This window comes from Apis laboriosa, unplaced genomic scaffold, assembly GCF_014066325.1.
Source record: "Apis laboriosa isolate Shangri-la unplaced genomic scaffold, ASM1406632v1 scaffold41_cov147, whole genome shotgun sequence".
Taxonomy (NCBI): Eukaryota; Metazoa; Arthropoda; class Insecta; order Hymenoptera; family Apidae; genus Apis; species Apis laboriosa.
The window spans coordinates 348,698-363,726 of NW_025223220.1; the positions used below are offsets into that span (position 1 = coordinate 348,698).

Genomic DNA, 15,029 nt, shown 5'->3' on the forward strand with positions numbered 1-15,029 from the left:
TTGAAAACTAAGGGTACATATATGTAGATTAAACTAACCGATTTAACAGTATTACAATTCTAATAATATTATATTCTAAACATGATCCTTTTTGCGCGATCAGTATTCTCTCTGCTCTTCGTTCAATTACTCTCATTCCTGTAAAATTTAAGCCGTTTCGACGATTATTGATAATTTATCTTAGTCTTATAATTTGTCTCTTTAAGTTAATTTAAGAAATTCCATTGACGATACACATCTTTTCGAAATACTAATTATTATATTATTATTTATTGATAATCGATTATTCAAGTAAATATTCTTTCAGTTTTTATACGATAAAAGAAAAAAAAGATAGACATGAAATGGGCGAAAAATTGTAGCAAAGAAGCGATATAAAAAAAAAAAAAAAGATTATTTTGTGAGTAAATTAAATATGATCCTTGCTGTTTATTCAATTATTTCAACCATAAAAACGTATTAGGATATTACGAATAACAGAGATTTAAATTAAAAGTGAGAAAGAAAAATTGTAAATACGAATAACGTGACTTTAAAATAACTATCGCACATAAATGTATCTAATAATTATTTAATATATTGCAAACATAAATGGTATATATATATATCTATGTTTTCATCGTTTTTGAAATCCCTATATTCAAAATTCTTATTATTTGAAATTTGAAACAATTATATTTTACAACAGGGTTAGACATATTGCGCATGCGCATTATTGCCAATTCATCACGTCGAATCTTATTTAATTGTAATTATTTATAATAACATTTAATTGTAATAATTTAATTTTTATTGTTTAAAATATTATAATTGTAATCACAAAAAATATTGCGAATATACATATTATATCGTTATTATGCATTTTAATTCTTCAATTCAAATCAAATCATCGATTCATGTTTTCCATCGTTATCATTATAACGAATTACTAAAAAACGTTTTCAGAATTATATGTACCTTAATCCGATATGGTTTTATTTAAATATGAACAATACAATATATTTGTGATACGTTTATGATAATGAAAATAATAAAAAGTCTATAATAAAATATTTCACAATTCCGAAAAAAACGTTAACATTGGCGGTAACAGCTGATTTCAAAGGTAGACCTCTAGCGGCCATCATTAGATTTATTAATATACAAGAAAGAAGGAAGTCTAGAGAGGGGGAAATAGAAAGAGAAAAGCGAGATGGATACACAGGCGCAGTCTTGCGGCAGATTTCCGTAGGAGAGAAAGATCAATGGGTGGTCAGAGAGTAAGATGGCGGACTGCGAATCGGAGGTGCAGCGCTTGCCAGCCGCGAACGAAGACGTAACGAGAAACGCGAATGTAACAATGATTACCAACGGACGCGTGCCTCAACATCCGGTAAACCAAACAAATCCTATCGGACAAGGACCAAGACGCGTCACTATTTACAAAACCGAAACTGGTTTTGGGTTCAATGTACGCGGTCAGGTCAGCGAGGGTGGACAACTACGAAGCATCAACGGAGAACTGTACGCGCCGCTTCAGCATGTCAGCGCCGTATTACCTCGAGGTGCTGCCGAAAAAGCCGGCGTACGAAAAGGCGATCGTATATTAGAAGTGTAAGTAACTTTCCTTCTCGTTTGTTTTGTTTTTAAATCTCGATCCTTTTGTTACACCACGATCGTTTTTCTACCGATCACTGTACGTTCACCTGTCAAATGACTACTAACTTTTATTTCTGAGAGATAAAAAAATTTCTTATCGGTTATTTATGATTTATTAGAGTAAAAATTATATTTATTCTAAATGAAAACATTTAGAATGATCCTATTCTATCTATTACGCGAAATGTAACAAATTAATTCGTAGAAAATGTTATCCGCTTAGATTCGATAATCAAATTGCTGTTTGTTTTAAGCTTTATCGATATCGTTACGATAATGCTTGTTTTAATCGATTTGTCTAGTTAGATATAATATAATAATACGGAAAAGTAAAGAATGATTGGTTTCTTGACAAAGTTTACATTTCACCTGTTCATTCTACTATTCTATTTCCAATTAAAAATTCAATTTTATTTTCATTTCGTTTTACTCAATATTTTCGTATTGCATCTTTTTTTTTATTAACGAATAGAAAATATATTGAACACGTATTTATTTATTTATTTTTCCATTTTAATTTTCAAGCATTAAGATATAAGATATTCGACTAGAAATGTAATCGTTGTACCGATATAAGTGAAATAACGGTACAAGAACACAAATGTATGCGCTTCAGATTTTGTAAATAGATTTAACGTATAATCGATTAATTCTTTACACAATCTTGTTTTTGTTTTTATAGGCAAGACTAGTTATTTCTTTAAAACTAGTTGTTTCTATAAAATTGAAAGAAAAAAATGAAGATATATAAATTTTAATAAAATAATCTCGATATATATAAATATGTTTTTATATTGATTGAAAAATGATACAATGATGAGTTTACAAATAATGAAAATTATTATATATCATTCTCTTGCTTCATATGTATTTAATCTGTGATTTATCAAAGAATGACGAATTTCTAAACGGAAAACTGTCATGACATTAAAAAATTATCACAATTAAAATCTTTTAAATTTTTATTTTAGAATTATTTAAATTTTGATTATAGATATTAATGCAACTGATATAAATCATTAGAAATTTAATTTTCGACTAAATGATTAAAAGATTCCAACTTATTACTCTTTAATCTTGTTTTCAATCGATTATTAATTATATTTGTAAGCAGTATTATAAGTAATTAAACGCATCAATTTATTAAATATAAACAGTTTTAAAGAAATTATGTATATACATGTAACGTGATAAAATTCAGGGTCATGTTCTTTATGTCATTTTTTTTTTTATTCCTTGTAATCGAAATATGTTTTGACACAAAATTCTCTAGTTAGATGAATCGGAATTAAATCTAATAATCTAATAAAATCTAATAAATATTAAATAATAATAATAATTATAATATAATTATAATAATAATAATAATTAATATTAATAATAAATATTAATTAAATCTAATAAATAATAATATAAAATCTTATATTATATTATATGCTATTTAGAAATAATTTTTATAATTTGTCTTTGCAATCTTATTGTTATTATTATTATTATTATTAATTATTAACATATTTATTCTAACATATTTATTGTAAATAAATTAACGAATAATTTCTAGTTTCGTTTAATTATTTGAATTTTGCTATTGAAATGCAAAGATGCGATCAATTTTTTTTTATTATAAATGCATCATATTTCCAATCCGCAGTGAAAAACGTAACAGATATAATTATCGTTTTAATCTTTCGTTGTTTTTTAATTTCACAAGATCGACGATTCTTCGCAATAAGGATTTTAAGCATTTGATAATTTGTGTACAATATACAAACATTCATACATTTTTTAAAATGCTAATTAAGTTTAAATTAATTTTCTTTTCAAGTCGTTTAAATAATTTTCGTATGATTCTATATTTTTACGGTGTTTTTAATAGTAATTGCTAGTTATTAAATGAAGATGGAATTTATGCATTTGCATATGATTAACGAAAAAAAAAGAAAGAAAATCAATTATATAACGAAATATTATCTTTATTTTTTTCATTCATATAAGAATATATGAATAATTTGAAATAACTTTAAAATCAATGATTGTGATTAATAAATAAAAATAAAATTAAAATTGGATTTTGAAGTACGAATTCGTATCGTTTAAAATGCGATTGGATTTAAATTTATTACCAGTTTGAAAAAAATATTTAATAATTTATAGATGAATTTATCGTAATAATTATCGATATAATTGCAAAGAAAAAAAATAATAAATAAGAAAACACGAAATATAACGAATCTATTGATCATTTAAGAATATTATACATTAAATTTGCTAATTATTCGTATGAATAAATTATTCGTATGAAACCTTGTCGAAAATGAATAGGGGGAAAAATGATTCACGAAACTTAATATTTTTATATCGTACAACTAAAAATTTTTTATTTTCCTAATTATTAAAATCATGCAGTTGCTTTAAATGATTTTTATTGAAATAAAAATATAATTGTACATATATTATGATTACATGACTTTAATTATAATCATTAATGTATATACATATTTAAATAGGCAACATAAATCTATAATTCTAATTGAATATTAATAATTAAATGAATTTGCAAATAAATTATTTTTAGATTAGACGTTAACATTCGCGAAAATTTCTTTTTGCCACTTAATATAATTAATAATGATTAAAATCATTGATAAATAAAATTACTAAATAATAATTAGTAATTAGAATATAAACTAATAATTATATAATTTAATAATATGAAGGAATTATATCTTTGTAAAAGTAATATTGAAGAATTAAGAACAAAAATATTATATATAATTGGAGGAAAAAATGAAGAAGAAATTTGATTCCTTTCTTCGATATTTGCCAAGTATTATAGCTCCTAAAAGATTTGTTCTTTGTATGGCTTCTAACAAGTGGTTACATACAGTAGACACGGCAATATCGTGGATAGACTTTTTAGCCGTCAAGGACACGATATTAGATTAAAATGAAACGGGTGTTTCTTTGATGTGATTATGCGCTTCGAAAAAAAAGAAAGAACTTATGAGCCTTCAAGCTCTTGAAAGAAACGGAAAAACAATTGTAGCAATTGAACAAATATAATATTAGAAATAACGACGAATCTGATTACTATACATATTAGTATATACTAATGTAGTATAATGTAGTATATATTAGCATAGTATATACACATAGTATAGTATAGTACAATATAATATAGTAAGAAATGATGAATGTAAAATATAAATTCGTGGATAATTCTATAAAAAAATTATTTTAAATGGTTTTTACATTTGAATAATATTCGAAAAAATAGATTAACAAAATAAGTTTCACATTAATATCTATAATTAACTTTTCTAATCATGCCTTGACCGATTTTATTGCAATAAAGTGGTAATTATACGAATGAACAGTTGAAAGGAAGAAGTACTATATAGTTTGTTTCAAACTCTACTAACAACTCACTTATTTACAATATAGAGTATAAGAAATGAGGATATGAGGATAAAATTTAAACGAAATTTAAAATTTTCTTTTTTTTTTTAATTTTGTAAATGTAAAAACATTCTAAATTTAATTTAATAAAATATATCTAATTTTATATTTATATTTATTATATTGTTATATTTATATTGTTTTGCGAATTTAAAAAATATGTTTAAAAAAAAATACTTGACTAAAATTTCTATTTACCTGAAATTCATAAATATTTTGTAAAGTAGTACACGAACTATTGTTGTAAGATTATTTCTATTTATCTATTTGCAATTCTAATATGATAAGAATATATTATTAAAATTTTTTAGTTTACTATTGGAAAAGTTTTCAATTTTAATTTTATTTTACTTTAAATACTTTAATCAGGAAACAATTGTTATTAATTAATTCAAAATGCTATTCGATAGTTCTTATTCAAATCATTTAGCTTACGAACTCATGCAGAATGAATTCTCAATCTGTATGATAAATGAATTTTTATTGCAATTTCACGATTTCTTGTATATTCAATAAATATTAATTTAAAAAAATCGGATCGAAATTTATTCCTCAAATTATTTCTCTATTATAATCAATAATTTATTCGTTTTTTATTCAATTTATTATAAAGATAGATTTGATAATTTATATATATGTATATATATATTAGATAATTTTTTAATATAATTATATTAAAACATTTTTATTGTCTATTTAAAATAGAATAATAATTTACAATTCTTTATTTCAAATCTATTTTTGGCTACTTCAAATTAATATATTCGTGAAAGTCGATGTCAACAAAACAAAATTGGCATAAAAAAATATCAATCAAGGCTTATTTATTAAGTTATAAATAATTTTAGTTTAGATAAGGTGAGACGGAGATAGAATAAAGCAACTGTGTAACAGAGGAAGCGTTGTCTCATTCTGTATCTGTCTTATTTTATGTAATACGAACTTAAACTGCTTATAACTTAATAATTTAATAAATAAGCCTCAACCGATATTTTGTTTTGACCTCTAGAATCGATCCTTCAAAAGTGCCATGCAAAATATATTAATCATCTTGCTATTAATGTGTTACTGTTACAATTACTATTATTATTACAGTTAAATATTTTTATTTGTTATCTTATATTATTATTATATTATATATGTTAATATATGTGTTAATATTTATTAAACATTTAAATTAAACGACATATGTTTTAATGTGTCCAAGATATTCTTATTACTTTTTATTCTTTAATACAATATTAATTAAGATTATTCAAATGCAATCACTGAAAGCGGATAATATATTGTACATCTTTTTTTTTTTTTTTAGTATAATTTCTCTGAACATCATCATAAATAATGCTTGAAATACAAAGATTTAACGATTGTTATTAACATAATTTAACATTTTAAATAGTAGAATATAAGAAACATGAATTTTCATTATATTTCATATTTTTGTTTTCTATTTAAATATATATTATTATCCCTGTTATTAATTTTTTGATAACATTCTATTTATAAGTAACTCATTAATAGATAATCAATTGATTTTAATTACGATTAAATTATTTTGCTTGACTTATATTGTTCGTTTCACACATTGGTAGACCGATAAATACATATGCATTTATCATTTAGATGCATATAAGTATATGACCTCTTTACTTGTGTGCCACTTTTCATATGTCTTATACTATAGTTTCAAAGTGTACGACTGAAAAGAAGATAGAGAAGATATGAGTTAGTGGGTATAAATTTTCATAATTCATGAATACAAAAGTTTTTAATTTATAATCGATTATATATTCTTTCATTGAACGATCAATCCTATGACATTTCGAGTACGAGACGTTATCGTTCATTCAGCGAATTTATTGTGATTTGCTTACTTAGCCTTCTCTTCAATTACGATCACATCTGTGATTAAAGCTCGAGGAGTTAAACCCTTTTAATAGAAATGAATAGAATTCAATAGATGATTAAATCTCCAGGATTTATCTCTTTTTTTCGATACTTAAGGTCGATGTACGATTAAAAGGTAACATAGTATAGATAATACATCAGTATCTTTGTAACTGTAAACCTTATCAATCAATAATTTGTTTGATAACTTAATTGACTTTTAGTTAAACTATATTTATTTTCAGTATGGATATTGACACTAGATTTATTTGTATGTTCATCGGATCATATTCGACAATATGTTCCAAGATATAGACAAGATTATATGAAAGATTATAATTGTAATTTAATATTGAAACTGTTGTAATTGTACAAAAGATAATTGTTTATATTGTGTAAAAAAATACTGTTTTGATAATTTTAATAATAAATATTCTTTTTTTATGTATTAAGTACAAAGCAATAATAATAATAATAATATTATTGAAAAATGCAAGTTGAATAATAATTTTCACATTATTATATCAAGATATGAAAATTTGTTAGAGTAATAGATACAAAAATTTAGTCCATTGCATATATTTGAAAAAAAAATTCTTCAACTTTTTCAAATTTAATAAGTTTATACGATAGAAAATATTATGTTAAACGAGTGGTTAAGAAAGTTTACAACAGTGATATTAAAAAGCAAATTCATAATATCCGCTTTTAAACGGAAATATACGTATTATACACGTAAAGTTTAAAATAGTAATAAAAATAATTACATTGGATATATAATAGCGTTATGAAAATAATAATATACATTTCGAAAATTGTGGAACAATCGAGAAACAGATGATCCTTGATATAATAATACATTGTATGAAAATACATATGTATAATAAATTGAGTAAAATTTAGTAAGTTGAAATGAAAAAAAACCTGATTTTTCAAGAAAATCAAGTTTAAGAATTTAAAAAAATATTGAATCCGTACCTTAACCTTCTTTCGCATGACGATTCGTGAATATGGATATCGATTGTATACATATAACCAGAAAGCGATTCTTGTGAAATTTAGAATTGCAATTTCAATTCGTATATCTTCGATCGATTTGTTTGTCTTTCGAATCTTCGATAATTTTAATCGAACTGAAGTTGCTGATAAATCATAAAAAAATAAATAGCCTTATACGACATCTACACGAGTCGCTCATTGACAATAAGTTAAACAAGGACAGTGCTGCGAAATTAGATACTGCATCGGATGAATACCTTATGCCGCGTCCACACGGACGCTGTTCACGGACAACTCGCGAAACATGATCGCTAGCAGTGTGGACATTTCAACAAACTACGAGCAGGTTATAATGAACTCGTCTGCGAACAGCAAAGCAATGGCGGTACGTTATTTCAATATATTTGAATCGTATCCGATATTTGGTAATATTGACATATTTTATAATGAAAATAAATGATTTGTTTGAATCAAATGAATTTAAATACGCAATGGCATAATTATAGAATAAAAAATATGGAATTAGAATTTAATATAGAATAATTTTGTTGACTGTTGAATTTAATTATAAAATGTATTACTGAAATACCAGTTTTTCAATAGACAATGGATCTAAAAATAACAACTGCTGCAAATGTTCTTCGCTTAAAAGATTTCTTGTTTATTATTAAACATTTATTACGTTACTATTTTTTTAATTTTCATCTAAGGCTCGCGGAAAAATATTTATTAAGATTACTTTTATTTATTACTTTTGTTTTCAGATAACAGATTGGAAAAGAAATTGAAAACTAATCGCAAATTTTATGAGATGATGATGATTATTTCCTTCGCTTATTATATTACAGCGATTCTATCGAAATTTCGAATATCTATAAATTAAGTATACTCGATATTAGAATACATCTTAAATATCGAAATATATATCGTAATATATTCGAAATATTGATATTGTATTGTCCATCATTAGTAATCGTTTGGAAGGCACATCAAAGAATTTATTCGTAAGAATATACGTGTTGTAATCTCAATTTAATCTTTTTAGAATTGAGCTGTTTGCAAGTTTTAATGCGAATAAGATATTTTTGCTGTTTTCGAATAGTTCACGAAAAACTACTGTCGTCATATAGATGTAACATAATAGTCGGATATAACGAATTTCGTATGAAAGGAAGCTTATTATAACCTGCTTCGTTCAAGTAACTTGATTTACAGTTACAGCTGTTTGTGCTTGCAAACACAATATTAAAATTTTTAACTTTCTGATAATTTATTTATTGTAAATAATATTAAATAATTTATAATAATAAATCAAAATTGAATTTAATTAAATTGAAAGCTAATATTGAGGAGTTTATATAAGAAGAATTTGAATTCATTATTGGAATTTCCTCAATTCGCTAATCAATAACAAGAGTAATATTTTCAATATTTAAATAATAATATTAATAAATTAAAAACTAAATAAATTATTACAATATACTTTTCAAAATTATATTAAAAAATTTATTAATTTATAAATTAACACGGACAAGATACGAGGCTAACTAAATTGAATCTAAATCCATCCAACAAATTTTCAAATATAACTTTCTCGAAAATGGATTCTCGTGTAAAAAAATTTTATTCAATATTTTTATTTTTGTCATCTTCGTTTCGATCGTACTATAATATAATATAATATAAACTAAAACTACTAAATCAATCATTTGTTTAATCAATTTGATAATTCGTATATTATTACTTAATTTAAAAAAAAAAAAACAAAAACTTTTCGATATACAGTTAAACGATTGATTTTTACAAGATTGATAATCTCTTTCGACCAGATACCTTGAGAAAAGTAGAACGCGATAAAGAAACAATACTCGATAATTTTATCGAGATCCATGCATATCGACTTGTATCGATTTATATTTTTCCCTCGAGTAATCTTAACAAGAGCAATGAACCGAATTCTCGATAAGCGATTAAGATTTGACTCGCGAAAGGAGTCATAACATCACGTTTGATCATTCATGAAATTACCTAAATTAACAGATTCGATTGTTCGAGTTCTATTTTATCTTTTGATCAATAATGGACCCCCCTCTTTCCATTTCTTTCGCTTGATTTCGTTATTAACCTGTGAAACTCGAATCACGGGTGTATAGAGGAAAGGATTCGATTTTTCATTGCTTCGATAGATATCCGGAGCAAAAGTGCAGAGTACCTGAAACGAGCATGATAAAAATAGAAATTTACGTTAAATATATACTCGCATTGTTATACAAGTGTTATACGGTTAATAACGCGAGGAAAGTTGAGAAAACTGAGTTCTCCTGAGTTTTACAGTCGATCGAGAAAAACTTGAGCGCGATGCTTTCCGATCGATCGATGAATTAAAATCGAAGAAATCTCGTTATATGTAACGGATGAAATATTTCGCCATATTTTCTTTAGAAATAATTTAATCGAAAAATTTGAGATTAAAAATTCGTTTATAAGATATTTGATGGAGATCAAGAATGATAAATATACATTGTATTTTTGCAAATTAATTTTTTTATTTTTTTTTTAAATACAATTGATCGAAGGTAATATATAAATAAATATTTTTGTTGTTCCCTAAAAACATTATTTAAGATGCGTCGCAAAAATAATAGATAATAATAGACAATGCAGAGAAATTATAAATATGTTTGCAAAATATAATGTTTTATTAATGAATAAAAGATACGTGAAAAATACACAGCATCTTATAATTATATTATTATTGCGATATGAGATATTTCCTTTGTATTATTAAAAAGCATCTCATTCATTAATCGCGAAAAAATTAATAAAAAGTTCACCATTCAACGCTGTTCAACACTTCAGAAATAAATGTCTCTCAATTCTCAAAACAAAACTGCTTTATCGCGACTCAATCTCGCGAATTAAAATAGAAAGAAATATCAACAGAATTAATGATCGATGGTTGGTAATTCTTTTTTTAAAAAAAAAAAAAAGTGACCGGGATGTTATCTTGGTCAACCCAATTAGCTACGAAATCAAAGATAATGCAATAAAGTTGAGGGGGAGACGCTTGAAACTGATAGGGACAAGTATATAAAATGCAAGTGTACGCTTGCCGCGGCGCAGATCGCGAATCGAAGCGGGAGCCGTGCCTCCCGCTCGTGGCCAATAACAATCGTCCTTTCACGTGTGGAATTCGAAGCTCTACCAAGGCTGTTCACCTGTTTTTCTCCTCTTTCTTATCGTTCCTGTCGCGTAAGTTACTACTACTGGCCTACGGAAAAATAGATAATTATAAATTTCTCCTCGACAGAGAAGATGTATGTATGCATCTTCTGATTAAACTCCACTTTATTGATAATTTTCTTTTCTTCTCTCTAACATTATATAGCGTTAACGCATACGCAAGAAAGAAAGAGAAAGAAAAAAAGATGTTGACGTGTTATGTGACCGCTGTGCAATACGAGTGGATGAACAATCGTGAACGGCACGGATCGAATTTTGACTCGCGATGCAAAACGATCAGTGATCGGTATAAAAATATACATATACATATATACATATACATATATATTTGTGAATATTCCTTCTTCTTTCGGAAGATAAAGTCTGATCTCGTTGCAGAAACAGTGTGAACGTCGAGGGAGCAACCCACAAACAGGTGGTGGATTTGATAAAGTCAGGGGGCGACGTGTTGACGTTGACAGTCATCTCTGTTACGCCGCAAGAAGCGGAAAAGCTCGAACCGTTCGAAGACTTGAGGTACGAAAATTTGATTTTTTCTTCTCTCATCGAAATAAAATTATTAAAGTAAGATTATATATACTCGAACGAATATTTCCTTCGTCCCTTTCTAATTTTATTCCGCTTATTGCATTTATTAACGCGTCTTAACTTTCTCTTAGTTATGCATCGGTGGACTACAGCGAAAAGCGATCCCTACCCATCAGCGTACCGGATTATCACGTCCGTGAGAGGAAACACGAACGTTACGTCGTTTTCAACGTTCACATGGCAGGCAGACATTTATGCTCTCGACGTTACCGGGAATTCGCCGCTTTGCACATGGCTCTCAAAAAGGAATTTATCGGATTCAACTTTCCCAAATTACCTGGAAAATGGCCATTCCAGTACGATCAGAATTTTCCATTTAATGATACATAATTTGTGTATATATATATGTATATCGTGTAATTTTTAGATTGAGCGAGCTGCAACTCGACGCGAGAAGGCGCGGTTTAGAACAATATTTGGAAAAGGTTTGTGCCGTAAGAGTAATTGCCGAAAGCGATATCATGCAAGAATTCTTGGCTGATAGACTCGAAGAAGATGGTGATCAAGGGCCAGCAGTCGATTTAAAAGTACTGTTGCCGGATCGCGAGGTTGTTACTGTTACAGTTGCTAAAGCGGCCTCTGTCAGTGATGTGTACGATGCAGTTTGCAGTAGAGTGGGATTGGACGCAGAAACGGCGAAATACTTTTATCTTTTCGAGATCGTCGAGTACAATTTCGGTACGTATTCTCGAATATCGTTTTACATATATATATATATATATATATATACACATTATACATATACATTATACATATATTATACATTATATATATATATATATATATATATATATATATTATACATTATTATACATATTATGTATATTATTATACATTATTATACATTACATATATATATATATATATATATAATGTATATATATATGATATATATGTATATGTATAATGTATATGTAATATATATATATATATATGTGTATGTATGTATATATTATAATATATTATATATATAATGTATATATATATAGGATCATTTCGTACGGCCAACTATATTACTCTTTAAAAAAAATATATATATATATTCGCTTTGTAGAAAGGAAACTGCAACCCCACGAGCATCCCCATACTTTGTACGTTCAAAATTACTCGACCGCCAGTGTGACGTGTTTAGCAATAAGAAGGTGGCTTTTTAACTTAAATAGACCGCTCAGCGAGCAAGCGTTAACTTGGATATTTTGGCAAACGGTGGACGAAGTGAACAGGGGGCATATCACGGCAGGAGAAAGATTATACCAGTTGAAAGCGTTGCAAGACGCGTCCAGGAAACACGAGGTACAAGAGAGCAATTCCTTTTCCAAAATATATTTTATATATACTCGTAATTTATAATTCGTATTTTACAATTATTCGTAAGTATTTTACAATTATTCGTGTATATTGTTTTAATTCTTTTGTCCGCAGTATCTAAAATTGGCGAGAGAATTGAGCGGTTATGGTGATATCGTGTTCCCTCATTGCGCATGCGATTCGCGCAAGGAAGGACACGTTGTCCCCGCTGTAGGTGCACCAGCATTTAAGCTGCACGCGGCGAAGGAGGACGGCACTTTGGAATCTCAAGTTGTCGAATTTCAATGGAATACTATTACACGATGGGAGGTGGATGAAGAAGGGATGGCGTTCTGCTTTCAATATACGCGTCAAGATAACCGTCCACCGCGTTGGCTCAAGCTTTTCACACCTTATGTAAGTAATTGGTTTGTCTCTTTCTGTTCTTTTCTTCTTCTTCTTCTTCTTCTTCTTTTTTTTTTTTTTGTTTTTTTTATTTGTTCAAAAAATGAATTTCAAAGATATTGCCACTGTAAATTAACTATAATCATTTCGTTTTGTATCACAGGCCAATTTGCTATGACTCATTCTGTTTAATACGGCCGTCGTGTACATCCTCATAATTATCAGATGATGTGTTTTATTAAGGCATCGTATATTATTTTTCTTTTTTGTTTAATTGGAAATCCTATTTCTTTTTCTTTTTTTTCTTTTATATTAAATTCAATTGTTTTGTTTTTTCTCATTATTTGTAATCAGAAGAACTCAATGTTTTGTTCGCAGTACACGTTCCTGTCGGATTGTTTCGATCGAATAGCCGAGGAAGGAAAATGGGACGATCCAGGAGAATGAAGAAACGTTCGGCGTTAAAAAGAAAGAAAGAAAGAAAGAAAAAAAGATATTCGGTGCATAATAGCAAAGGTATCGTTTCATCGAGGTATCATTTCATTTATCTAGCAAGGACTTTTTGATTAGGATTACTTTTTTATGGCGATTTAAATATCAATAAGACGCTCTGATCATAATCTCGCTTTGTTCAATCAACGATGCATCGTTATGTATTATTATATATTGTTGTTTTAGTTATAATGTTATAAATACGAAATACAAAGGTAATCGAAAATCAACAATTTTTCTGTTCTAAAGTGAAATAGAGATTGACATTAAACTTGTCAAACTTGTCCAATCGATGAAACACTTTTATCATTAGATTAGATTTTATTTAAAGAAAAGCAAATTTACTTTTAATAGCAATTATTAAGAGGGCTAAGATATTGTTACGTTATCCTAATCATCTGTCTAGATGAAATCTATTTTCTTGGCCTATCGTTCACGTAGAAGTGTATTAAATTAAATCTCGAACAAGAGAATCACTGAATCACCGGAGTCGTTCCTTTTTTACTAGCCTAATAGTTATCGCCAATTTTCATTAGATTCCGAACGCAAATGTATCAACTTAACCAAGAAGTATTATCTTTCAAATTACGATTCGATTCCTCTCACGTTCTGTACGTAAGTTTTTTTTTTCTTTTCTTTTTTTTTTCCTCTTTTCTAAAATCTTTTCAACAATCTGTCCGTCTTCTTTCCTACGTTAAACAATTTTATATATATATATATATATATATATATATATATATATATATATAGAGAAATAGGTTGTCGCAATATACATTTCATGTTATTCGTATGAAAAAAGAAAAAGAAAAAAATAAGCGTAATAGAGCAGAATAGCACAGATACATACTTTTTCCCGAAGCTATATTTTTATTATTAAAGATGCAGAAATAAATAAAACAGAATTGTTCTCTGATCCGATCTCCGATATCGTAATCGATAGTATGTACAAATGGATGGATGTGCTAGAGGTGTGAAAATAAATCGAAACGTTAATTCGAATTTAAAGAGAAAAAAAAAAAAAAAAAAAAAAA

General features: G+C 27.1%; 1 protein-coding gene across 4 annotated transcripts; it reads left to right on the forward strand.

Annotated features, from left to right (window-relative positions):
* Positions 1-1,243: 1,243 nt before the first annotated feature.
* On the forward strand, positions 1,244-15,029 carry LOC122716006 (sorting nexin-27). Of its 4 annotated transcripts, XM_043938677.1 has the most exons (8): positions 11,069-11,235; positions 11,372-11,512; positions 11,605-11,742; positions 11,886-12,110; positions 12,182-12,492; positions 12,869-13,107; positions 13,237-13,518; positions 13,885-15,029. In XM_043938677.1, exons 2-8 carry the CDS (start codon positions 11,412-11,414, stop codon positions 13,951-13,953), a joined length of 1,365 nt encoding a protein of 454 aa, XP_043794612.1. In that variant the 5' UTR covers positions 11,069-11,235; positions 11,372-11,411; the 3' UTR covers positions 13,954-15,029. The 4 variants fall into 4 exon arrangements, with proteins under 4 accessions (XP_043794613.1, XP_043794610.1, XP_043794612.1 ...); XM_043938678.1 differs by lacking the exons at positions 11,069-11,235; positions 11,372-11,512 and adding an exon at positions 1,244-1,593; XM_043938675.1 differs by lacking the exons at positions 11,069-11,235; positions 11,372-11,512 and adding an exon at positions 1,251-1,593 and having other exon boundaries at positions 11,611-11,742.

Bases quoted from the DNA above. Each gene is read 5' to 3' on its own strand.
- LOC122716006 (XM_043938678.1), top strand. From the start codon at position 1,265: ATGGCGGACTGCGAATCGGAGGTGCAGCGCTTGCCAGCCGCGAACGAA. The intron at 11,743-11,885 runs GTACGAAAATTT...ACTTTCTCTTAG, and splicing joins GAACCGTTCGAAGACTTGAG to TTATGCATCGGTGGACTACA. The intron at 12,111-12,181 runs GTACGATCAGAA...TGTAATTTTTAG, and splicing joins CCTGGAAAATGGCCATTCCA to ATTGAGCGAGCTGCAACTCG.